We start from the raw sequence: 27,511 nt of genomic DNA, 5'->3' as shown, positions 1-27,511 counted from the left end.
TTAATTATCTATTTTATATATAGTAGTATGTATATGTCAGTCCCAATCTAGGATGTCTTTATTTTGTCTCCTTTTTTGAAAGATATTTTCAAGAATATCTGATTGTTGGTTGATAGTAGTTTTTTTTGTTGTTGTTTTTTGTTTTTTTCCCCAGCAAGTGGAATATGTCATACCCCTGCTGTCTGATCTCCATTGTTTCTAATGAGAAGTTAGCTCTTAATCCTATTAACACAGTTCTCTTGTACATTTTTCTCTTGCTTTTCTCAAAATTTTCTCTTTGTCTTTGTACATTTATATTATATTGTATCTTGGTGTGATCTCTGCATCTATCTTGCTTGGGGTTTGTTGAGCTACTTGGATATTTAGATTATTTTTCGTCAAATCTGGGAAGTTGTCGGCCATTATTTCTTTGAATATTTTTTCTATTCCCGTCTCCCTCTGCCTCCCCCTCCCCTTCCCTCCTCTCCCTCTCCCCTTCTTCTTCTCTCCCCCCACTTCCCTCCTTCCCCTCCCTCCCTTCTCTCTTTCTGGTACTCACATTATGCCTATGTTGGTGTGCCTATCATTGTCCCACATTTCTATGGAGCTCTGTTCATTTTTCTTCCTTCTTTTTTTTCTCTCAGTTCTTTGGATTGCATAATCTCTATTGAACTATCTTCAAATTCACTGACTTATCTTCTGCTTATTCAAGCCTGCTGTTGAGCCTCTCTAGTGAAATTTTCATTTCAGTTATTGTACTTTTTAACTACAGACTTTCTTGTTTTACAATATCTATTTCTCTAAGGGTATTCTCTATTTGTTGAGATAATCATATCTTCGTTTACTTCTTTAAGCATGATTTCCTTTAGTCTTTTGGCATATTTATAACAGTTACTTTGACATCTTTGTTAAATCAAACATCTGGTCCCTCTCATAGGTGGTGTCTATTGCCTGCCTTCTTTCTGTGTGTCACACTTTTCTTTTTCTTTGCATGTCTTGTAATTTGTTAAGCAAAACTAATATATTATAGCAACTCTAGGTATCGGTCTTTACCTCCTTGAGTGGGTTATTGTTGTTTATTTTTTAAATATCTGGCTGTATTATTTTAGAGAAGTCTGTTTTCCTCACAAGGCACAGCTTTGGGCATAAGCACAACCACCCTGGGATGACAGTGGTTTTAGTAGGGTTCTTTTTGACTGTTTCTCTGATCTTTCTGTTAAGCTTTCTGCCTCAGTTGGTATCACGCCTTGCTATTAGGTTCCACTGACTGCCAGCCAGTTACCCTCTTGTTTTCAACAGTGCCCTAAGGCCTAACTTGCTCCATAGTCTGAATTAATTAAATATGGAGTCCTTTACAAGGGGAAGTTTTTGAGGTCATTTCTTGAGGTTCTGACACCTGAAGGGCCCTTCTTAGTTGTTTCTTTATCTTGTTCTCTCTAGTAAGCTAGAGATATGCCTGTGGCTTAGCTTGTATCTGTCATGAAGATACCAGGAGGCTTTTAATTGTTCCATTGTATTTGAGTGTGACCTTAGCCTTGACTTTTCCCACACTCTGTTTGAAATAAAGTCAGTTTCTCTTGGGAGATGTTTGGAGCAGGTCTCCAGGACTGTGGCATGTTTCTTTCTGAGTGATATCCCTGCTTTAGAAGGAGGGTACTGGGCATGGGTGGTAGCCTCTGGTCTTCTCTGCTTACCTCTTCCAATGTGGAACCTCCACCCTAGGAAAGAACTGGGGTGAGGGTGATTGGGGCCCAAGTATTCTCAGTGTGCCATCCCTGGGGTAGAACCTTCCCTTTATGAGTAGGGATGGGTGAAACAAGAAGCATGAAAACTCTTGGATGAACTTGTCTCAAATTTGTTCTCTTTTGTATGCAGCTTGGGGTGGCAGAGATGAGAAATGCTGGTGGCCTGCTTCTCCCAGGAAGATACCATAGCCCTCAACTGAGAGCTTGGGAGAGAGGGAGGCCCTGTGTTGTCCACATTGCCTGAGCTGAGAAGGGAGAGGGAGTGGGTCATGGTTCAGATACCACAGATTCTTGCTGTTCTTACTGAGTTTTAGTAGATTCTCTTTAATAATTGTCTAGTCATTTTCTGTATGCCTTAGGGCAATTTCCAAAGACTTTAAATGGTTGTTTTAAAAAATAATTTTCACCAGTTATGCTTGTTTTGCTGGCGAATGGCTTTATTGAGCTCTTCATGCTGCCATTCCAGAAATAGAACTCCAGCTATGAATATTTTTGTTTGTACCTCCTACTTACATGGACAACGATTTCTTTACGTTACAAATACTGGGTTAGAGGGTATGCAAATGGGAACCAGTTTGGCACAATCACGTACAGCTGAACAAAGCAGTTGCACCAAATTACACTACCAGCCTCAAGATGTTAAGAGTTTTTGTTGCTGCACATCTCTCTAACATTTAATATTTCATTGGACTTCTTAATTTTTGTCTGGCTAGGAAATATGAAGTGATATCTCACTGTAGTCTTAACTTACTTTTCCCTGTCATTGGTATCTGTGTTTCTTTTGTGCAGTTTGGATATTTGTTCTTTGAATATATGTGAACTAAAATTTTCTCCAATTTTGTGGTTTGTCTTTTTACATGATATCTTTTGCTGAACAGAAGTTTTTAAAATATAGTTGTATGTATCACACTTATTTAAGAAATTCTTTCCTATCCCAAGTTCAGAATGACAGTTTTCTACATTGTCTAAGAGTTTAAAAGTTTTTACTTTTTATTCTTGTATCCTTAATGCCCTTGGGTTTTTGCATATGGTATGAAACTTTTCACCTTTTCCATATAGATAACTAATTGAACAAACCCTATTTATTGAATAGTAGCTCTTTTCTCACTGATCTGCAGTGCTCTTAGAAAAATTTGATATGACAGATATATGGACTATTAAGGGTCTATTTGGGAGTTTTCTATTTTATTGGTCAGTTTGTGTAGTCATGTGCTGTTACCATACTGTCTTAATGTAGCTTTATAAATAGTTTGATGTCATGAGGAAAAGTGTTTTGCCTTCTTCAGGGGTACCTCAGCCATATGCTTAGGCTTTTAATATTTTAAATAGCTTTGAGCGACGACATTTTTTCCATATTATATATCATAATTAGTAGACATGGAATTCAGTATGTACTAATTAATCACTTATTCAGAGCATTTTACAGCATTGAAAGAAATGGGAGAGCAATATTTGATGATTATGCTTCATTTATTAGCTCACGTTTTGTTTTCTTTTAACTGTAGGAACAGTTTTGATCAAAAGTAACAGTGGTCAGTTGATGTTGGTATCTCCTCAGCAAGCTGTAACAAGAACCGAGACCACAAGTAACATAACTTCAAGGCCAGCAGCTGTACCAACGAATACTCAAATGGTCAAAATCTGTACAATGCCGGTAATATACACTAAAGTTTTTTTTCATCCTTCTTAGTTTTCCAGCAGTTATCTTCATATAAATGTGTATGTATTTGCCAGCAAAAATAATAGAAGAGATGATTCTGCTCAACTTTTTGAATTAAGCTACTTTCTTTGAATACGCTAATTTAATCTAGATGTTTGCTTTTGTCATGTGGTAAAATTAAAAATTTAATCTTCATACTCAGAGATTTTGTTGTCCTCAAAGGAATGTTCAGAGGGCTATTTGCATCTCTAAATGGGAAGAAAGTAACCATTTTGCTTCAATTTTAATTTGTGGTAAAACATTAACACTACAATTTATAGTATTCATTTTTATCCATATCATACAGGAATTACCTTTAAAAAATTAGAAATCTGCTGTAATATTTCACTAACTTGGCTCTGTTAAAAGGTGATTTATTTTACATACATGATCATCTTTCTAGGTAACTAAAGCTTATCCTGAGTGTGTCAGAGTTTAAAAAAAATTTTTTGTCATGGGCATCTTTCTTTGGCTAAACAGAAAATGTGGAATGTAGTATAGTATTTTCTTGATGAATCAGGCTCAGCCTAATAAATTCATTGTGTTCTGTGCTAATATCATTCTCTGCCAGTTTCCCCTGCCCCACCATGTTTTGTGCTCTCCTAATTTGTTTCTAGGTTCTCAACCAGTCATTTTCTCTATGTCTGTATCTGTCAATGATAGCTGCTCCTTCCCTTTCTTGTTTGCTATGGGTTTGAGAAGATAGGTTAGCAGACTTTTGTTTATAATCATATATTAAATAAGAATTTAAGGGGGAGGGGCAAGATAGGGGTAGAAGATTAAGAAAATACAAACTATTATGTATAAAATAAATAAGCTACAAGGATATATTGTACAACACAAGGAATATAGACAATATTTTATAATAACTATAAATGGAGTATAATCTTTAAAAATTGTGAATCAATGTTGTAAACCTGAAACTTATATAATATGGTACATCAACTATACTTCAGTAAAAAAGAAGAAATGATAATTCTGTGATATGATATAGATGTTAGCTAATGTTATGATGGGAAACACATTGCGATATATAAATGTATCAAATCAACACATCATACACTTTAAACTTATGCAATGTTATATGTCAATTATATCACAATAAAAAATAAAGTTTAAAGATATTTTTAAAAAAGACTAAAAGGATACCAGCAATACAAGTGACAAAAAAAAAAAAAGTGTATGTTTTCTGTGTGAGCCAAAGAGTAAATCAAGATTTTAATGCTCAAATAGTGTGATATTTGTTTGTTTAATCAGTTGTCTCCTTAGGAATATGAAATGAGTGTCAACTGGCCAATTGACCAGTTAGGTTAATAGTAGAAAATATGCATAAAATTCATAAGATTATAAAACCAGTTATAACAAAGAAGTTTGTTGTGGTAAAGTGTTTTGATGTTTGCCATAGTACTGATTAATTTTAAATTACTAATGCTGATGATTCTGTACTACCTCCCTTCCACCCCCCCCCCCAAGAATTCTAGTTCACAGTTAATCAAGAAAGTGGCAGTGGCACCTGTTAAACAATTGGCACAAATAGGAACTACTGTGGTAACCACTGTTCCGAAGCCTTCCCCAGTGCAAGTAAGTTGTGACTTGTGGCCACGTGCACACTGGTTATTTTCTCATCTTTCGTTATTATTTATTGTTAGCTGTTTCCTGAGGAGAGCAATTCAGTGATATGAGAGGACAGTTATTAAACTGGGAACTGTTGGAAGTGTGGGAAACAGGATGAACATGGTGTGTATTCTTGGAATATCAGATTTATTTGAATGTATTAAATTAATACAAATCCATCTAATGTTCATGTGTCACAGTGTCTAGAAGCAGGTGCTAGGACAGAATTTCAGTGTATGGGATATTTATTAGGGATTGATACCTGTGGAAAGGAAGGAGAGTAAGAGTTTGAATTAGATGCAGGTGTAATAAAGCCTCAGCTAACCTGATGGAGAGCTTTGGAGCAAGTGTGGCCTGTCAGAGCTGTCCCACTGTGTGCCAGCATGATTGGATGAGCCATAATTCCTCCTCTGTGATCAGTCATTGGATGTGGACTCCCCAGGGAGAGTTGTGCTCATAGGCAAGGTAATTCTCTGTAGCTGAGGCAGACCCTGAGGGAACTGACAATTGTCGTCTGTCTAAATAGTGTTCCCAACAGCTAGGATAACACACATCTTTCTTTGTGATGGTCTTCTCCTTGAGTCACTGGGATCTACCTCCTCTTACGTGTTGGAAACCAGCTTTCCTTGGATTTCAGTAGGTTTCTTTCTTGGGGAAGCAAAAAAGAGGAGGTTAGTAGGATGAACTACAGTCCCCACTGATGCATCTGATTACCATCATTTCCTCCTCCAAAATCCATTCTAGATTCCTCCCACATTCAACTACCAACTCTTCTGGGTCTTCACTGGTAGTGTGATCAGACTGTTATCCCTGAGGGATCCAAAGTCCAAATCGCCACAGTCTCTTGAGGCAATAGTTGTGGTGCCTGTCCATTTATCATCACAGTTGGGCAAGGAAATACCAAGAGACACTTAAGTGGATCACCTGGATTCACTGCATAAACTCCTTGTGCCCTTTGTTATGTTAGAGCAACCCTACCTATTCCAGATGTTAGGTCAGTTACCCCTGTCATGATAATGGCTCTTCTCTTTCCTGATGGTTGCTGGACACAGAGACCCTGAAGTGCCCAAGAGGCAGCCGTGGTGTCTAGTTTATAGGGACTCTTGCTATATTCTTTGGTGAAACTGTGCCCACTGTGTGCAGGAAGGGGAAGCACAGGGTCCCCCAGTGGGTCTTTGGAAGTAATGATAAGTGGATCCATTCATCCTCCTAGTCTTTGATTCCTTGGTTCTTCATGTATTTGTCCTGTTGGGGACATAGTACCATATAGAATTCTTTGATTCAGTGAGCATACACTAAGTCTTGGAAGATGGAGGATGGAATTCCATCTTCATAGAGTATTGTCTTTGAGTTTGCACTTCACCTGTGTTTACCGCAAGCTGTTCTAATACTGTACTAGGCAGGCAGCTTCTGGATCATGCCATATATGATATAATCAGTGGATCCCATGTCATGGGACCACTGTTGTACTTCCTTTGCTGTGCAGAAGATGCATCTTCTTGGAGCATGTTATGTGAAATCCCTTGCTGTGGATCAAACATAGTGTTTGGTGCTTCAAAAGTACTTAACCATATTGCTTCCTCTAACAGAGATGATAAGCAGTGAATCTGATTTTAAACATAGTTCCCCCCCCCCCCATAATGGCTACCATTTATTGAGCGTTTAATGTGTTGGACAGTTTTTAAGTGCTTTACATCCCTCATCTCATTTCATTTCATCCTGTGACTATTCTATGAGGAAATATTATTTCCATTTTATGTATGTGAAAATAGGTTTAGAGAAGTTAAGAAATTTGCATGCTTTCTGTTGATATGTAGCAAAGGGGGCATTTGAGCTAACGTCTGTATCTGACTCTGGAAATTCTATTCTTAATAACCTCTGTGCTGATTGTCTCAAACTCTAGGTCGTCCCTCCTGCCCTTTAGGTTATTCTAAGATCACTGGGCCAAAGGGTGTACATTTAGGCCTACTGATATCTGCTATGTGTTGTAAGAAATAATTATGTTTCTTAAAATGGGATTTTTTTTTTTGATGAGCAGTCAGATGTGGACACCAAATATCACCACAGGAAGGTGTATGAAAGTGAAAGAGGCTTATTATACTGACAGGTCCTAGAAGAGGGGGCCATGGCACACCATGCAGGGGGTCATATGGGAGGAGCACCTGAGGCAGGCTCAACCAAGCAAGTGGGGATCTGAGAGAGAGTGAGGACCTGGGGGCAAGTCCTTTGTTGAGCATTGGCATGGAGTACACAAGCAAAAGACGTGAGGGGATTTCATTGGTGTGTGTGAATGTCACTAGGTCACAGTTGGGAAGGCAGAAAGAGAACTTGTGGCAGGGACCAGCCTTATCACACTGGTGCACCTGGTCACCTGGGAGAAGTGTTCATAGCCTGTTTCTGTGGGGATGTTGAGGCACCAGGAAAATACGAAAGTTGAAGAATTTACAGTACAGTTGTTTTATGAAAGGGTTTCCACTTCCGCAGTACTTTGAATGTATCAGTTTTTTTAACTGTATCTATTTCTTAAAGACTTAGTACATATAGTTGTTCTAAAATAGTATATGTGTATTGCGTAATTCTTTTCCTTGGGTTATTTTTCCATATATATACCTTCCATTGCCATTTCCATTCAGGGTGTGTATAACTTTTCTTAATTTAGATTGATGCATATTTTAAGCTGGTTTGCTCCTTAGTCCTAGCAGACTAAGGCAGTGGAAATTATCAGTGAAGTTAGTGAATAATATCTGTGTCCACTTTGAGAGGTAAAGCATCTCAGTTGGAAATAAGGAGCTAGAACTTGGAAATAAGGAGCTAGAACTTGGATGACTCTCCTTAAAAGGCAGTTTAGTCTGTTAAATTTGTATATAGTTAATTTCAGTGACTCTATGTATTTTCACAATTTACTTCACATATACCCCAGCTCTTTTCTCTCCTGTCACCTAGACATGCCTAATCAGTGCCAGTGCGGTCTTGCAAAGCATGGAAATAATGTTGTGTGGTCTAGAATATTGAGAGTTATGATTGAGTTTAGGACAGTCCATCCATTACTGCAGCGTGATTACATACATAGAGTAAGACCGGGATTGTGTATCTCTCTATGCCTCTTTAAGAGGTGCAAGTGTCTGGTGAGGTGCTGGTAGTAACTATATTAGAAAGAGTTATAAAGCACAGATTTTGTACCAGAGACAGAATAAAATATTGACAAAGAAAGAAATATATATAGAAATGCTATAAGTGCTTCCTCTACTCACAAAAAAATAGGACTCTTTTCCCGAGCTCACATTTCACTGGGCCTTATTTTGCTTCACAAGGAAGAGACAGTACTCCCCTGAGGAGCCCCTTGCATCAGTCATGAGAGGTGATCATAGTCACCAGCTAAAGTTCGACATTGCTTTCCTAAATATAGTAGTGCAGAGAATTAATGGTAGAGTATAAAACAGACTCACTGAAGGAGTATTTGTTTACTATACATAACCCTAAAAAAGTTTATTAGAAAATCTCCAAAAGGATTCGGAGGAAACTGTGCAGTACTTGTCCTTGAAGAGCAGGACTAGGGATAGAATAAGGAGACTTCATTTTCATTGTTGTCTTTGAGAAATGTTTATATTTAATAAAACTATACTAATTTAGGTATGATTTTTATCTTTTGCTTAACATTTCATAAGTTTTCATCTTCATCATTAATCAGTGTTTTAAATTTCTTTCCCATTTTTACCCCCAAAACATTCTTGTCTAATATATACTTCAGTCTTTCTCAAGTGGAAAATTTTCATGTATATTTGAATTCCCTTATATTAACTGTTGCAGAAAGAAATTTTCTTGAGGGTAATAGCAACCTGACCTTTTTGTGTTTTATGCCTGTGGAACACAAGCATTTAAATTAAAATGATGGTGCAGTTTCAGTTTTCTGTGTGAATTGTAAATACTGTTCTCTCCCCCACCCTCAAACTTTACTCATGTTCTGTAACTTTTAGTGTTTGTCTTTAAAGTAAGATTGTTGCTTTATCTCTATATGGTTGTCTGAATTATTACCCAATTTGTGATTTCTTGTATTAAACTTTTTATCCTGCAGGTGGTGCTGTAATCACACCTAATTTAATAGAGGATAGAAGAAACCGAAATTCTTTTCAGTGTGAAAATAAGATAATAACATTTTGTAATGTTTGTTATTACAAATTACAAAACTATTACTGCTTTCTAATAGTCTACAAAAAAGCACTTATCTGAATGTAAGATAAGTAGCTCTCTCAGCTTCATACTTAATAAAAAGCAGAATATTATAGAGTAAGAAATTCTATATATTCATATAGACTTACTATTTCAATTTTTTTTTGGAGAAGTATTAATAATATTTGAGGACTACGTTTTTGGCATTGTTTTTCGAAAACAATCCCAGGATAGTAGGTATCATTGCTATCCTTGTTTTTTACAGACAGGAATCAGAGTGTTAGCAGGATTAAGTAACTTGCCTGAGGTCAGTACTTGGGTATCAATGAAAAGTAGGTAGGTAGGTAAGAATGAAACCCAGAGCTGCTAGAGTCCAGAGCTGGTAAATGGTGTTACATTGCCTTAGACTAGTAGAGCATAATGTAAAAGCAATGATGTCAAGATCCATTTGCAGTCTAAGTGTGAAATGAGGCACCCACCTTGATACATATCATAGTAATACGTTTCTCAATATCCACTGCTTTTAATTTCAGTCTGTGGCTGTGCCAACCAATGTTGTCACAGTTACTCCTGTAAAGCCGCCAAATACTGTAACTACCCTGAAGCCTTCAAGTTTGGGAGCATCAGCTGCCCGCTCAAATGAGCCCAGCCTCCCAGCAGAGAACTCAGCTGCTGCTCAGACTAATCTTTCTCCGGTAAAGCTCTCACTTGTACTTTACATAAATTAACAGCTCTTTACAAATTTTCTTGAATTCTATTTTCTAGCTAACATTTGTGAGTATTTGTTTATATTTCTGTATTTAGACAATGCTAGAAAATGTGAAGAAATGTAAGAACTTCCTCGCAATGTTAATAAAGCTAGCGTGTAGTGGATCACAGTCCCCGGAGATGGGGCAGAATGTGAAGAAGTTGGTGGAACAACTTTTGGTAAGTTGAGACTCTAAAAGTTCTGTAAGCATCCACAGAACATGTTTTAAATGGGAAATAAATATTTTTAAATGAGGTTTATCTTAAATTGGTTTTTGGATAAACTTTGCGTTTGCTTCTTGAAAGCTTTGTAATGATTATAAATCTTAGACTAGTAAATCTAGTCTATACAGAGGTCCCTGGGTATCCGTGGGTTTTGGTTCCAGGACCTGCTGCAGATACCAAAATCCGCGGATACTCAAGTCTCATAGTTGGCCCTCCCTATCTGTGAGGTCCGCATCTGCGGATTCGACCACCGCGGAATAGTAAACATAGTACTACGCAGAGCCTTAGTTGGTTGAATCTGCGCGTGCCAAACACGGGGATACGAAGAGCCGACTGTATTACTTCCTGATTGCTAGTCTTGCTTCACTTAGCCTAAAAAGAGCTTTGGAGAGAAGGTTGACTACTTGGTCACATAGAAATTTATTAATATTTGGAGAATATTTGCCCTCATGAAAAGAGGTAAGTTGGAAAGGTATTTTAGAGCTTTTCTCCAGAGCGTTTGGGGATATTCTTTATAGTCTGCTGGTTTATCTTGTACCCGGAATGGATCTTTGACCATGTGCGATTTTTCTAACAGCTCACATTTGGTCATCTGGAAAATAATGGATTCGCTAAGTTGTATAGATCTTCCAAATGTTGACAGATTTGTTATTTAACACATCAAAATATCATACTTGTAATCTAACAATCACATCAGAAAATTTTTTTCAGTACAGGGAAGCTATGAAGCTCAGGATTGTGGTTACAGATTTTCCAAAATTCTAATTTTGGCTTGAGAGCTCTGATTTTTATCATAAGCAACAAATACCGTTAGTTTTCCTTATAGTGACAGGCTTGGTTCGTTTGTTTTTTGAGAGCCTGTCTCTCAGAATACCCCAGTGTGAATAACCACAGCTGGTTTGATATTCTTTCCAATACATGAAAAAAAAAGCAGCTAGTTCAGCTAGCAACTCAATCACAAAGTGCTTTTCCTTCAGCATCTTACTTTGGTCTACTGTATGTGTGGTTCTCATTATGTTACAATATTTTAAAAAGATGTCTACTAACGGGCTGAGATTTAGTAAAACTACATTTTACTGTTTTGTCGAGGACATTTTAAAGTGGAGCTGGCTCTGTTTTTTTGTCTTTTACCACACATGCATAGCAATGTGGAGTATGATGACAACTGTTTAAATTTATTATCATTGCCTTTCTTGCCAGCAGTTGCCTTAGTACCATCGGTGCAAATCTCAGCACAGTGAAAAAGGCCAAAAAACGATTAGTATTAATGTGAAAATAATTTAGACCTCATAGACCCCTGCAGTGTTTAGAGTCCAGAGCAGTACAGAAGGGTTCCTAAGTCCTTTGGAACAACAGTGTATCTATTATTGTGGGCTTGTAATAGCATTCTAAAAATACAGTCTAACCTCAGTTAAAGTAATTTAAAAATTGAGAAAGGAGAGTAAAAAAATCCAAGGCCCCCACACCAAGTAACTTCCAATTTCTTACCCTAAGAAATGTTGGACTCCCGTGTCTTTACTTCTTAATAGTTCTTAACAGACTGTAGTGCTATCGCCTTATCCAGTCAGCCAGCTCTTCTCTCACTTTGCTTACTGGGATCTTATTATTATTATTTTATTTTATTTTTTTTTGGGGGGGTACACCAGGTTCAATCAACTGTTTTTATACACATATCCCCATATTCCCTCCCTTCCTTGACGCCCCCCCCCTCGATTCCCCCCCACCCTCCCTGCCCCAGTCCTCTAAGGCATCTTCCATCCTCGAGTTGGACTCCCTTTGTTATACAACAACTTCCCACTGACTATTTTACAGTTGGTAGTATATATATGTCTGTACTACTCTCCCGCTTCTTCTCAGTTTCCCCTTCACCCCCCGCCCCCTCCCATACCTCGAGTTCTCCAGTCCATTCCCTGTATCTGCTTCCCTGTTCTTGTCACTGAGTTCATCAGTACCATTTTTAGATTCCGTATATGTGAGTTAGCATACAATATTTGTCTTTCTCTTTCTGACTTACTTCACTCTGTATGACAGATTGTAGTTCTATCCACCTCATTACATATAGCTCCATCTCATCCCTTTTTATAGCTGAGTAATATTCCATTGTATATATATGCCACATCTTCTGTATCCATTCATCTGTTGATGGGCATTTAGGTTGCTTCCATGTCCTGGCTATTGTAAAGAGTGCTGCAATAAACATTATGGTACAAGTTTCTTTTGGGATTATGGTTTTCTTTGGGTATATGCCCAGGAGTGGGATTACTGGATCATATGGTAGTTCTATTTGTAGTTTTTTAAGGAACCTCCAAATTGTTTTCCATAGTGGCTGTACCAACTTACAGTCCCACCAACAGTGCAGGAGAGTTCCCTTTTCTCCACACCCTCTCCAACATTTGTTGTTTCCAGACTTTGTGATGATGGCCATTCTGGCTTACTGGGATCTTAAAGAAAATAAAAATAATCTCCTCACTGTATTCTGTATGAAAAAGCATCTCTATGTTTATTCATTTCATAGGGGACGTGAAAAAAACGCCCCCCTTTAATGATAGACTTTTTTTTATCACTGTTCAAAGTTTGCTATGTCTACAATCATGAATTACACACTTTTCCTCTTGTAAAATATTTGTAGACCTAACAGTGTTTTTCTTTCTCCCATTCCTCAGGATGCAAAAATTGAAGCAGAAGAATTTACTAGACAACTGTATGTTGAACTCAAGTCTTCACCTCAGCCTCACCTAGTTCCTTTCCTTAAGGTAATGTATTACTTTGAAGAAATTGTTTGGGTTAGATTACTTTAAAGTAATTTAAAATCTGAATATTTCAATATGACAGCAATTTAACGTGAAGGTAGTAACAGTAGAAGAAACCCCTCAGGGCTGTTGTAAGCTGTAAAGCACATTCATAATCCATATTCTTTGGATTGGAACACATTGGGAAAACAGAAGTAACATTCATGAACATAACAATGATTATATTATTTGTTGCTTGTATTCTCAGATTCTTAACTTTAAAAAAAAATAGTCTTTGTTTTGTCCTAATGACTCTTAGTCTCTTAGAAATTGTAAACCACATGGTGCCAAATTTAGTGGGAAAGCTATTATTATTATGGGGGGGGAAGCTATTATTTTAAAAAATGAATTTATATTGTTAGTAGGCATACTCTAATATTTATTGAATTAAATAGATTTTGATGGAGAACAATAACTTTGATAAATAAGAGCTTTGGCAGACTGAAAAAATATATTCCTTTTGGATATTTAGAAGCTGAAAAGGAATTGAATTGAAATTTATAAAGTCATTAAAGACCTGGGATTATAGTGAACCAAAGACCCATCCCATATATTTTGAAATAATGAAATGAAGAGTTGCTTTTAGAAAAATTTGGCTTAATTGTCTAGGGAAGATGGAAGAGACTTCATAGAGGAAGAATCCTTTTGATGCCTCATGAAAGGAGAGAGGGAAGGGAGATGGGGCACCACATTTTCAGAAGGCTATTAAAATAGTGGAAATTGTCCCTAGAAGGCTGACCATGTTAATTAGGAGGGTGCCAATCATGTGGTATAAAATGTGACTAAAAAAACTGAGAATGTTTTAGCCAGATAAGACTTGGTCTGGGGAAGGAAAGATTGAAGGGTCAGCATAGTACCGAACATCAAATGACTAGAGCCCTGTTTTCAGGTGACCCTCTTGATTGAGAACTTAAGGGCAGCTCTTCCTTGGGCCCCTTTCAATGCAAAAGTTCTGTGAGCTGTAGATGCTCTATCTACGTGACACAGACAACTCTATTTAGTGTATCTATGTTTCATACTCACTGGAGACACTGGGGGAGAAGGAGGGAAATAAGTTAGTACCTACCATGTGTTCTGTACTTTGCTGGCTACTTCACTTTTAATTTGCATTGTTTGGACTTAATTTTCATATCAGGCTTTTAAGAATAGGTGCTAGACAGTGTAGTATTTTCCATTTTGGAGATGAGAAAATTGTTTAAATTGACTTAACTTTAGATCAAACACACAGATCTAGAACTTAGCCTGACTACTGGCTATGTAACACTCCCTTGAAGTTACCAAATATTACCATTAAGTATTTGTACTTTGTATCAGTTTTCTAAAGACTATTATTAAGCCTTATGTTTTTTTCTTGAAAATATTTTTTCTCATCCTCGAGAGTTCTGGAGGTTGGTTGTTGCATAAGGTTGAGGGATTTGGCATTTAGGCTGAACTCTTGGCCAGGTGATTAAGAGATAATTTAACATATGTGTTTTTATTGTTGTCTCTTTAAGTCTTATTACTTTAAAATTTCTTTCCAATTGTGTTTTTCTCAGGTCTTCCCCATCTTAGATTTCTTGCTTAAATTTAATCAGATCACTTCATTTGTTCATGTATTTCCAAAGCAGCTTGTTTTCTACCATTTTTAAAGTTTGGGGAAAGAGTGTGAGAGACTTTCCATTTCTTTCATTTGATACTATTTATAGATATATATAATTGAGAACCTTCAGATTAAAATTTTCTCAATCTTTTTAAATATAAAAAGTAAAAGAAGTAACTAAAGGCAAAGAAGGGAAGAGGAATGATAGTTCTTATTTGCTTCTAAAAAGTAAAGGCAATCTGACTGAATTTAAGTATCAAAACAAGGAGATATTCCAAAAAGGTTCATGAATTTGCCAAAAGATAACCTACTAACCACCTCCTTTTTCATTTTCTTTTCTTATTCAAAAACAAAAGCAAATAAAAACCCCAGGGATAAAAAGGCAGAACCTTCTACTTTTCAGTTTAAGCTGTTTTAATTTTTTCAGCAAGATACCAAGATAGACCCCAACTCAAAATCCAGTCAGAACTAATAATTAAGGAAATTGACCTTGTTTCTATTAGTTTTATTTTGATGTAAAGACTGTTTCTGTTCAAAGTTTGGAAGTTATTTAACAAAACTTTTTTTTAGATTCTGCTGTCCTGTAAACAAACTTGTAGGTACTGGAGTTATGAGTGCCTATTATGGGGTTTAGATAAATACAAATAAGTAGGATACAGTGTTTTATTTTACCAAATTAATATTTGATACCAAATTGATACTGAAGTATATAAAATAAGTTTAATACTGAGACATAATAATTATGAATTGAAAAATGAAGCACTTTCGTGCTTTAACTGTATCCTGTATCCTTGATATACTTTTTATTTTATGTTGTAAAAATATGACATACAAAGTAGTTCTATTTTACTAGAGCTCATTTATTTAGTTATCAGTGTTTTTTTTTCTCCCATTTCTAGAAAAGCGTGATTGCCTTACGACAACTGATGCCTAACTCCCAGAGCTTTATTCAGCAGTGTGTTCAACAGACTTCTGGTGAGGTGATCATTGCTACCTGTACCACAACAGTAACACCTTCTCCTGTGGTGACAACAGCAGTTTCCTCTGTCCAGCTTGAAAAGGCCATCATTGGTTCTGAAGCAGCAACACCTGGAACTGTGTCAGTGCAAACTCTGAATCCACTGGCTGGTCCAGGGGGATCAAAAACTGGAGTTGTGACACTTCATTCTGTGGGTCCAGCTGCTATGCCAGGAGGGACAACAGCTGGAACTGTTGTGCTTCAGACTCCAAAACCGCTGGTGACATCTCTGCAGAACACAGTGACAGCAGTCTCACTTCAACCTGAAAAGCCAGTTGTCTCCGGGGCAGCAGTGACCCTGGCCCTCCCCTCGGTAACTTTTGGAGAAACCTCAGCAGCAGCTGTGTGTCTTCCATCTGTGAAACCTGTTGTTACTTCTGCTGGGACCACATCTGACAAGCCCGTCATTGGCGCTCCAGTCCAAATCAAACTTGCACAGCCAGGCCCCGTGCTTACACAACCAGCTGGTATTCCACAGGCAGTTAAAGTCAAACAGCTAGTGAGTAACATTTCATTTTTTCCTCAGTTTCTTCTTTTGAAAATTTCAGACATTGAGAAAACTGGCAAGACTAGTAAAATGAACCCCTGTGTGCCCTTGACCAAGGTTGACCAGTTGTTAACGTTGTACAGTGTTTGCTTTGTCTCTTCCCTCTCTGTTCACATACATGAACACATGCATAATTTTTTCCTGAGCCATTTAAGAGTTGGTTGCAGAAATTGTGACTTTGCACCATTAAGTACTGCGTATCTCTTAAAGAAAAGGGTTTGTTGTTTTTTTTTAGCATAACGGCAACATACTTATTATTCACACATGGGAAGTTAGTATTGGCACAGTATTTCCACAATTGTCCCAACAATGTCTTTTATAGCTAATTTTTCTTATGTTGTTTCTAGTGAAGAATTGCATATTACACTTACTTGTCATTTTTTTCAGGCTCTGTTAATCTAGAACAGTTCTCAGCCTTTTGTGGTGGTTCATTGTGTTGTAATATTTTAAATGCCTGAGCTAGTTGTTTTGCAGAGTATCCTTTATTTTGTTTTGTCTAATCGTTTCCTCAAGATTAGATTCAGATTAAATATTTTTGGTAGCGTTATTGCATAGGTGATGTTATGGTAACATTTCTTTTAAAAAATGTGCTGAGGGTAGAGGGAGACAGTGAGGGGAGTAGATGAATAAGAAGTTGTGTTTTTTCCTAAACTCTGTAGGTTGGGAAGTTCTTGGGTGAAAGAAATCTGAAATCTTAGCTGATTATCTATTAGTGTTTAGATCTGCTTTACTCATGACAAGTTTTATCAGAAGACTGTGAAAAGTATTGTTAACCTGTGGGAGATGGTGTTGGGTTGACCAAAAAAGTCACAGTTTCTGTAAGCTGTTACGGAAAACCCGAACACAGTTTTTGGCCAACCCGATACATGGTGAATTAATTAAAAATCATGTTTTTTAAGTGAAGTTCTCCTACCTTATACTGTAACAGAACTAACTTTTCTTTTGATTTTTGGTGATTGCCCTAGTTCTTCTTTGTAAACCTTCATGTTAAAGGCTGTGTTTTGAATCTCTTAGTTTTTCCGCTTTTTGGAATAGTAAAATCTACATAAACTTCCCAGCCTTATTTATGTGATTAAGAGAAGACATTAGTATCTGTGGACAACTGTCTTTGAGGCAGAGGGCAAGCCTTGGGTATAGAATGGAAGAGGAAGGATCAGTTTGGACAGCAGTCAAACTCTTGGGTAGGTAGGAAGTAGTAGTCATTTCCTGGGCTTTGATCTTTTTTCATCCCTTCCTACTCTGCATCTGATTTTCAAATGGCGAAATGTACCTGCCTTGTGGCGTTTCTCTTGGGTGTCTGAATTTAATCTCAGGATTGAAACCTTTAGAAGCAGCGGATTCTTAAACATCAATCTGAGCAGCCAGGTTTGGGAACCATTGTAGTTGTAATTGCCCCGGTGAAAGGTCTCTTTTGGTAGCACTGCAGAGAATTGAAATCCTCCTTGTGGGTCATAGCTGATTCTTGAATAAATGCTAATCTTTATTGAAAAATCTATAGCGTATCCACCCCTAAGTGAAATAATACTTTATAGCTACATAGAGTTTTAAAAACATGTATCAGTACGGATTTTGAAATAGTTTTGTTGAAGACAAGACAGGGAGAAAACTAAGATTCCCAGAAATTTTAAGGGACCTATCTGCTGGCACTCAACAAGTAATAGATCTCAGACTAGAACCCAGCATCTTTCTCATTAGATTACGGTACTTATGGCAAGAATTTCTAGGTTTCTGGAGTGTCCTGAAATGGAAAACTGTCAGGTAATAGCATCTTGACAGTATTTACATTTTATAGGCTTGACTTGTTATACATTAGAAACCATTTCAGTGAAGAAAAATATGTAACAAAATCCATTAGTAAATTTTAGGGATTTTTAAACTTCCTACTTTCATTTTTAAAAGAAAGTGGAATATAGTTTTCCTTGTGAATTCTGCTTTCTTGTTTGGCCTTTGTTTCAATTTTAGTCAACAAATTTGATTGCAGTGTTCATACCTTCCTGTTTAAAATGGCAAAAACAGAGCAGCTAGACACTGAAGATGCATTGTAATCTCTTTTACAACAGATTTTTACCTGGAGCACAAAACAACATAAGCTGTTCTGTATGGTAATGCCACAGAGAGGATTGAACTAGGACATTCTTTCAGATCAGCTAATTTAGAAAATTAATATTACTTAAGTTTGAGTTAGTATTACTTAAGAAATTTAAGAATATCATCAGTGAGTTCATTATAAACCATAGTCAAATTTAATCCTAGGTCTAAGTGAGGAGGAAAACTCTTAAGGTACTAGAAACATAAGAAAGTATTCAATGCCGCTTATGAGAAATGTGGTAAGTAATTAAAATACGAGAATTGCCATGCTGGATCAAAATCTGTGGTCCATGTAACTCAGGATGCAGTCTCCAAAAATGGTCTGAATGGTGTAAGGATGACTGTGGTTTTCAGTGTTAGGTATAAAATTTGTGTGATTTATTTCCTTTAATAATCATGAATTTAAAAATTCCCTGTTTATACTTTATCTCCTTCTGGCTTGTACTAGTTTTTCTGAAGAGTTGTATAGGTTTCCTGCCTTCTTGATAAGATGTTTTAAATATCACACTTTCAAGTTATGAGAATCCTCTTAACCCTATTGCAGGGTTTAGGTTTTGTACAGTTATTATTTTATGAATTATATGTTTTTATTCCAGATTAAAGAGATCCTCCTCCCAATTTTTTTAAAAAGATTTAGATTTATCACTGCATGTTATCTTTTCTATCTCATGGATTTTGTATGTTACCCTCTGGGGGTCTGCTAAAGTTCTCATCAAGTAAATTAGCTAAGATTGTTCACACTTTCTTTAGGTATAAATTTTTCATTTTGTACCAATAGTTCAGTATAGTGCTTGTATATCTTGGTCCTCAGATGCTTGAATTGTTGAAATATGGACCTAACCAGTAGTTCCAGGATTTCATCTAAGAATCTAATTCTTTTTAATGATTAATCTTATTGGTTATCTACCAGTTCTGGCATAGCAGCTATTGTAGGATGTTATATACTCCAACTAAGTGGAGCTTAACATTTTTACCTTTTTTTAAAAGTTAATGAAAGAGAGTGGATGAATTGGATTAGAGTCTACCAGTGATGGATAGATACTAAGTAGAATCTTTCAGGAGTTTCAGTGCTTAAAAGTTTTCCTTAGGATATTTGTGAAGAAATTGTTTTACACATAATTGAGCAAAAGCTAAATTTAATTTAAATTAAACATTGTCATATTAATTAAGTTTAAATGTAATTAGAAAAGTTAATTTAAAAGCTAAATTTTCACATCTCATCATTTTTAAATTAAATTTTGATAAATTTTAATAACTAATTTTAACAGAAAATTAATAAGCTACTCAAATCCATGTGTGTGAATAAAAATTATGAATGAGAAAGGAAATTAAAAATTCTGGGTTTCTGCTTTTAGAAAAAAGGTTTATAATTTTAGAGAGTAAACTGAACATTGTTACTCTTAGTAATCTTGTGTCTGTGTGTGTATAAAATCTTTAAAAATAATTTTTGTTTGGAGATAGGGCAGGAAGCTTTAGTATTATCATAGATTAATTTCCTTGTTTCAGATATACATTTCCCCAGGTGACTATCACTTGCACTTCTTTCTTAACAGAATTATAGACATTTGATAAATAAGTGGCCAAGTACATGCAACAATCATTCTCCAACCATTGCTGTTTTGTGGATATAAGAGGAAAACAACTAATTATTAGTATATTATTAATGTGGTAATTTTCAGTTTTATTGAAGTAAAACTGATCTCCTAAAATAAATTGACCCAGAGTATTAGAAAAAATTCGTTGTTGTTGCATCGTATTTTTGTCTCATACCTAATTATTTTGAAGTGGGGGAACCATTAATTTCAACATATACATTTTTATATGAAATGCTCAGTGAGACTTAACTCTGCCGATTGTCTCTGACTTCACTTCTCACTGGATAAGGAAGAATATTTTCAAAGTGTAAATTTCAGTCTCTGAGTGTGCTGGTGGCCAATATTTTTGTTAAAGAAGTTGAAAAAAAAAGTTGAAATAAAAATTGAGTAGGAAGCGAAACAAGGATTATTGTTTTATTGAGTCAAGTAGTTCACTGTCAGTTTCATATTGGACTGACCTACGAGGAGCCAGACTTAAGTAATCAGTTTGTCTTTTCTTCCTTTTTTTGCATGCTGTTGAGTGAGAGGAGAGGTAGAATTCAGTTGTTAATTGTAATCCCACTCAAATAGGACTAAAGAAAGATTTGGTGAAGAGGCTGAATCCAAGTAAGGCCTACTACCCTTTATTTACCATATATAATTAGGAGTTGCATAGAAAAATCTTCATGGACTATAACTTATAGTCTGGGTTTACATAATAGACTTAATATATAGGTTGATTAATGCCAGTTGATTTAAATTTACTTGAAGAATATATTTTTTTAGGTTTCAGTTTGGTAAGCGTACATTAGAATTTACAGAAAATAAACTGTTTAGAGACAATATTTATGTCTTGTTTTTGCCTTATTCAAGAAAATGTTTTATTATGAAAATTTCCAAACATAGCAAAGACCAACCATCTAGAGTCTACTGTTTACAGTTACTATGCTTGATTTATCTACCTATCAATCTTAATTTTTGATACTTTTCAAAGGTTTCTTCCTAAAAAATTAAACATTAATTTTAATGCATGCATATCATTAACTACCAATCAATATTTGTTTACTCTTTTCTTCTTTTTTAGCTAAAATTTATATTCAGTGACAAGCACAAATTTTAAATGTAGCATTGGATAAGTTTTGACAATGCTTACCTCTGTATAACTCAAACCCCCTTTCAAGATATGGAATGTTACCATCACCTTGGTTCCCTTCTGTCCCTTCCCAGTTAGTCCCACCTGCCTACCTCCTGAAGCAGTGACTCTTCTAGTAATTTTCTCCCACAGATTAGTTTTGTTTGTTGTTAGAACTTCATATAAATTATCATATAGATAAGCACATTTAAAATTTTTAATAGAAATGTATAACTTCTCGATTTGAAGCAGCATTTACTGATTTCTGTAAAAGCTGGTAATATAATTAAGAATTCATTTGAGCAAATTTTAAAAAGTGATTAGGAAACCTTTAAAAAAATAGCATATTCTGAGGTTTACTGAGGTTGAATTTTAATCTAGATTTGGCATGGCAAATACATTTCAGCTCTCATAGGATATTACTGGAGGAAGATTCTGAGGCTGCATGTGGGTATATAGAAGTGATGGTATTTAGTGGTATATGCCATTGTCCCAGAATATGAGGAGTAGTGGCACAGGAACCACACATTGGCTGTTCCTAAGTAATAGTTGGCAATTAACTTGTATTTCCTGACTTCTTTTTTGGGAGGGACTAGCGGGGTGGGGGTTGCCATGTGGCTTGCAAGGTCTTAGTTCCTCGACCAGGGATTGAACCCAGGCCCTTGGCAGTGAAAGCACAGAGTCCTAACCACTGAACTGTCAGGGAATTCCCTATTTCCTGACTTTTATACTACATTTTTTGTTCAGTTGGAGCCCTCTGTTTTCTAGAACTCAGCCTTAGTGAGCCTGTGCCAGTAATCACATATTGAAAATTATATAGAAATTAGAGGAGATATTACCCTTTAGTCCAGCAACTTTGTGTGCATTTGCTACTTGAGTTATTTAGAGCTAAGTATTTGATTGCTGTGTATTTATGAAAGGGGAGTTGGTGGGGTTGAAATACAGAGAAAGCGAAGTGTGAAGGGTGTTCTCATCCACTAGTTTAATGTTTCTTTGCTTCCTTTCTTTATGGAGTTTAAGAACAGTTCCAGGTCAGATATTCTAGATCATAGTTAATGTAAAAATCATAATTAATGTAAAAACAGAAAAAAAGCTGTCCCCTGAAGAATACTGTGCAGCTCTACACCTGCAGTTTCTATAAACTACTAGAACTTTAAATTATGTTAACATCTTAGAAAAACATCAGAACTTGACTTGTCAAGAGAAGAAGCTAAGGTATATACTATTTACTCTTTCTCCTTTCTAGTGTTTTTTTTTGGAGGGAAAGTAAATAAAGGACATATTTTAAAAAATATAATAGTTCTTTGTTTTGCTTGCCAAGTAGAAGCAGATATATCATCTTTGGGCCAATTTCCATATCTCTAATTTCAGTCTCTGTAAGATGCCTAATATTGTGGTCTAAAATGGTACTTTCTTTGAAAGAACACTACTGAAGTGTTTTATATTTTCTCACTCATGGTATTTTACTTTGCAAGTGTGCAGGAATATGCTACACATATGCTGCAAAGTGTTATTCGTTAGGATGAGGAATGATGGGGATCCAGGATTGTTAAATCAGTTGGCACATTTGCCTCCTGCCACCTGCATGAACTTGCCCTGGATTGGGCCGTAAGCTGATCCACGCACATCCTTAGCCTGGGAGCCCTCATACAGGCACGAAAGTTCGCCTTCCCTGGCTTGTTCTGTGCCAGGGCTAATGCTGGGGTCTCTCTGCCTCCCTGCTCCCACCGCTCCTGGCTGATCCCCAGGAGGCATAGAGCCTCTGTCCTCCTCAGGGGCTGGTCTCTAGGCTGTTATTTTTTTTTTTTTTAATTTTTTTTCAGTACCCATCAAAAATAGTATGAAGACTAACTGATAAACAAATTTCTAATAACATTTTATTACTATCTTTTGTCATTAAAATACTGAAAAGAATACCGAATAAAAGATATCAAGGAAGAAAATGTGAACAATAGGGAGATAATGCCAGAATTATTAGGAGTGTCTCTGTTTTCTTTTGAGTTTCAATCTAAATGCTTAAATGAGACTCTGAATGCATATTACTTTGTAGAGTTTAAATCTGATTCCTAGGACTTGATAATATATAAGTATGATCTCAGCTTAACTTAAATACATCATTGTTTTCAAGAGTTCTTTCTCTCAAGAGTCTGTTCTCATAGAATCACGGCAATTGAATTATTCCAACTTGTATTTCTTCTCCAGGGGCATTAGTTCCTATATGATTATTTACAGGGACATTTTGGATTTCTTGTAAGTTACTTTTGTTTAATAATACACACTAGACCTAATTTTATTTATGAAAAATTAGAGTATAGAAAAATTATACCTCCAGAATTCTGTTATGAAGTCTACTTCCTAGATCATTTATATTAGCCATATATGAGTTTGAGGATTTATAAATAGTTCACTATCAGTAGCTGGCTCAAATACATGGTTACTGTTTTTTTTCTTTGAAGTGAAAAAAATGAAACTCTGCTACTCTTTTTTTCTTCTCTGAAGCGAAAAATAAGGCCCTGCTATTACTTTAATTTCTCTTCCTACATCCCCAACCCTCACCCTCTGGATTTCTTGAACTGTTATCTTAGAGAACACCTTTAGCATTGTTATATCTTTCAGATACTTTTAAAAAACAACCAATTGAAAGTCGTTATCTTTTAGAGGTATATTTTGAAATATTTATGGATAAAAAGATATATGTGGAATTTCCTTTAAAATAATTGAGGGTGGAGGGAAGTGGGTAGGGATATAAATGAAATAAAATTTGTCAGGAATTAATCATTGTTTAAGCTGTGTAATAATGGTATAGGTGATTTCATTTTATTGTTCCATCTGCTTTTGTATGTGTTTGAAATTTTCTGTGGTAAGTTAAAAGATGAAAATAGGGTCTGTTTGGAGATTTAAATTGAGCAGAGTATGAATTTGAATTCTCTGAAAATTATAGTGTGAGATAGTCATGTTTTTCACTTTTGAGTAAGATAATTTTGCTACACACAAGTTTAAATTTTAAGTAGGCTTTCTTGTGATGCTAAGATAAAAGTATATTTAGTTAGGTGAGCACAATCATTTGTTCTAATGTTACAATTGAAAGCTTGTTCTTTCCTAAAGCAGGTCTAGTTGAATGACTGTATTAATTCTTCTCATTGTTTCAGGTAGTCCAGCAGCCTTCAGGAGGCCTTGCAAAACAAGTGACCACACTTTCCCATTCCTCAGCATTGACCATCCAGAAATCTGGACAGAAGAAGGTGACAGTGAGCACTGCAATACCTACCAGTCAGTTTCCTCAAGGTAGACTCTGGCTCATCCCTGCCCCATCACCTTGGGTTTGGAACATGATGAGTTTCTGTACTTTTCTTTTTCACTGTTAAGAGAAGAGAGATTTCTTTTAAATTGAGACCTATGAGAGAAGACTGAAAGATAACTTTATTATATTCTTTGTACGTAGCCACTTTTGGGGGGTGTATGTTGTTTTAGATTAAAGAAACACCACTCACGGTGTTTTGTAGCTAGATAAAACAGTCTACAGGTAAGTAAAATATTTTTTTTAACATAAAATTTTCTATTGCCTTATTTCTTTTTAAAATGTGTTTCTTGTGTGTAAAAACAGTTTCTTTTTCTATGTTCGGAAGTCAGTCTTACAAATAAAAGTCAGAGATTTTATGTATTTTTAAAATCTACCAATAAAAAGGATATATTATTAACATGTTTCTGTCACCTTTTCTGCATAATATTATAATGCTGGTAATTCTGTAGACAATTTGAGTACCATATAAAAAGAAATGAGAGAGGTCTTGATTTTATGATTTCTTGTGCAGGGAATAAATTCATTGTTGTGTTTGAATTTAAACATAGTTCTAGGGCAGCTTGAAACTTCCTTTGATTATTCTGTATGCATTAAAAAGTAATTGTTGTCCTGAATTTTTCCTAATGTGGTGGGATTGCTTTTTTTTCATTTTACCTTTTCTTTCTTCCTTTGTTTTTATAGCTTCTGTTCTAAAGCAAATTACCCTGCCAGGAAATAAAATTCTGTCACTTCAGTCATCTATTCAGAAAAACAAAATAAAAGAGAATGGAACAACATCCTTCAGGTAAAGAAATTAAATAGTTAAAACTTGGTCTGGTTTAAGAAATTAATATTTTTTAAAAAACAGAAAAGGAATGACAGAATAATACTTATATAAAATAAATTTAATGATGCCTTTTAAAAAAGCTAACAGTACTTTATTGAGTATAATTTATAAGCAGGAAAGTGCACAAATCTTAAATGTAGAGCTCAGTGAATTTTGACAAACATACACCTGTGTAATCATTGTTCAGACCAAGATACTGAGCATATCCATCATCTTTATGCTCCTTTCAAATCAATTACTTCCAACCTTCTGGCAGCCACCATTCTTATGTCCATCACCATAGATCATTTTCGTCCATTCTTGAACTTTACATAAATGGAAAATTACATTATCTACTCTTTTGCATTTGACTTTTTTTTCACTCAGCATGTTTTTGAGGTTCATCTACATCATTTTGATTATTAGAGGACTGTTCTTTTGTACTAGTGAGCCGTATTCATTGTCTGAATGTAAATTTGCCTTTCAGTTTTCCTGTTGATGAACATTGGGTTGTTCCCAGTTTTTAATGATTCTGTATACAATTGCTGTAAACATTTACATACAGATTTCTATGTGAACATAGGTTTCATTTCTCTGTAGTACATATCTAAGAGTATTATTGCTGGGTCGTTAGGTATATTTTACTATTTAAGAAACTACCAAACTGTTTACCAAAGGGACAGTACCATTTTGCATTCTCACCAGCAATGATGAGAGTTCCAGTTACTCTCCAACTTTGTCGGTACTTGTTATTGCCAATTCTTTTGATTTTTACCATTCTAACAAGTGTATAGTGGCTAATATTATTGTCATTTTAATTTGCTCTTTCCTAATGACTTAAGATGTTGAGCATCTGTTCTTATGCTTATTTGCTATTCTTATACTGTCTTCTTTGGTGAAGTGTGTATTCAGATCTTTTGCCTTTTTCTCCTTTGAGTTGTTTGTTTTCTTATGATTGAGTTTTTAGAGTTCATTATATATTCAAGATCCAAATCCTTTGTCACATAGTGATTGGGAAGTATTTTCTTTGTGATGTGTTTTATCATTCTCTTACCAGTGTCTTTCACAAAGCAAAAGTTTTTAATTTTGCTGAAGTCTAGTTCATTAATTTTTTCTCTTGTAGATTATGCTCTGCATGTTTTGTCTAAGAAATGTTTGTGTAACCCAAGGTTACAGAGATTTCCTTCTATGCTTTGTTCTAGAAGTTTTACAGTCTTATATTTGTGCTTGTTGGATTGATATTTTTTTATTTCCAGCAGTTGATTATGTAAAAAATCAGTGTGTGGATGTTCTATTTTCTTCTTTCTCTCTCTTTTCCCATTTTTAGTTGCACTGTTTGTCACAATATATAAATATTTGTACATTAATCCTCCTTCCTCATCCCCACCTATATTTTAGTTGTAGTTCTACTTTTATATTAATATGTTCACCTTCAGTCTGTTCTCTGAAGTTTTTTCAGTCATCTCTTGTTTGGATGAAATTAATTGAATGTAGTCTATGCTTTGATCTACCAGGACACCCATTTAGTATTTTTTCCTTGGGATGTACTTAGTCTTCCTGCTAGTGATCTGTTTCATCCTTGTGCCTGCCACTAGTTCTCTGGTCTCTATTCTGCAGTTTTTATTCAGTTTGCTTTTTACCCAAAGCCTTTTGAGGTGGGGGTGAGTGAGTTGGGGAATTGGTCGCCATAAGACAAGAAAATGTGCACTGGGAATTGTTTTTCTTTTTCGTTTGTTCTTGTTTTGAAGTTTGGGTATTGTCTTCAGGTTATGCTGAGGCTGTGGTTTCTGTTATTCTGTGTTGTTTGGGGGAGTTAATGTTGAGCCCAACCTAAGATGGTGACCTTGGCAGTCATCATCATCTTCTAATGCAGTGAGTTTTGACAAAAGGCTAAATTCATGTACTGAGTACCTCAGTCAAGATACATAGAATATTTTCAATACCCCAGAATCCTCCTTTGTGATGTTTCCCAGCCAGTCCCCTCATTATACCTTAGGCAACCACTGATTGGCTTCTTATAATGATAAGATTTGTAGATTTGTCTTTCCTAGGGTTTGAAATCAATAGAATCATATAATTTGTACCCTTATGTTTGGTTTCCTTTGCTCAGCATAATGTGTTTGATGTACATCTAGTGTTGTTGCATGTATTAGTAATTTGTTGCTTTTCATTGCTGAGTAGTATTCTACTATATGGATATACTGCATTTTTTGTACTGAATTGTGTATCTTTTTATCCATTGGTGGACATTTGCGTTGTTTCCAGTTTTGGCTATTATGAATAAAGCTGCCAGGAACACCTGTATCCAAGTGTTTGTATGGACATAAGTTTTCCCTTTACTTATATAAATATATGAGTGAAATTGCTGAGTCATTTTGTAGGTATATGTTTAACTTTATAAGAAGCTGCCAAACTGTTTTCGTATGTGTTTGTACCATTTACAGTCCTACCTGCAAAGTATGAGAATTTGTTCCAGTTGTTCCATATCCTTGCTAACAATTG

General features: G+C 35.7%; 1 protein-coding gene across 2 annotated transcripts in view; it reads left to right on the top strand.

Annotated features, from left to right (window-relative positions):
• Positions 1–27,511, top strand: part of TAF4B (TATA-box binding protein associated factor 4b) — a 99,081-nt gene that overhangs the window by 6,936 nt on the left and 64,634 nt on the right. The window contains exons 3-10 of one of the 2 annotated variants that reach the window (XM_057700340.1): positions 3,230–3,378; positions 4,897–5,004; positions 9,738–9,899; positions 10,009–10,131; positions 12,840–12,929; positions 15,444–16,061; positions 24,053–24,188; positions 24,886–24,988. In XM_057700340.1, coding sequence (XP_057556323.1) covers positions 3,230–3,378; positions 4,897–5,004; positions 9,738–9,899; positions 10,009–10,131; positions 12,840–12,929; positions 15,444–16,061; positions 24,053–24,188; positions 24,886–24,988 — 1,489 coding nt within the window. The remainder of the gene's footprint in view (positions 1–3,229; positions 3,379–4,896; positions 5,005–9,737; positions 9,900–10,008; positions 10,132–12,839; positions 12,930–15,443; positions 16,062–24,052; positions 24,189–24,885; positions 24,989–27,511) is intronic. The other variant, XM_057700341.1, reaches the window with a different exon arrangement.

Source organism: Hippopotamus amphibius, chromosome 11 (assembly GCF_030028045.1).
Source record: "Hippopotamus amphibius kiboko isolate mHipAmp2 chromosome 11, mHipAmp2.hap2, whole genome shotgun sequence".
NCBI classification, from domain to species: Eukaryota; Metazoa; Chordata; class Mammalia; order Artiodactyla; family Hippopotamidae; genus Hippopotamus; species Hippopotamus amphibius.
The sequence above is the reverse complement of the archived record's forward strand: the minus strand, read 5'-3'. Positions and strand labels throughout refer to the sequence as shown.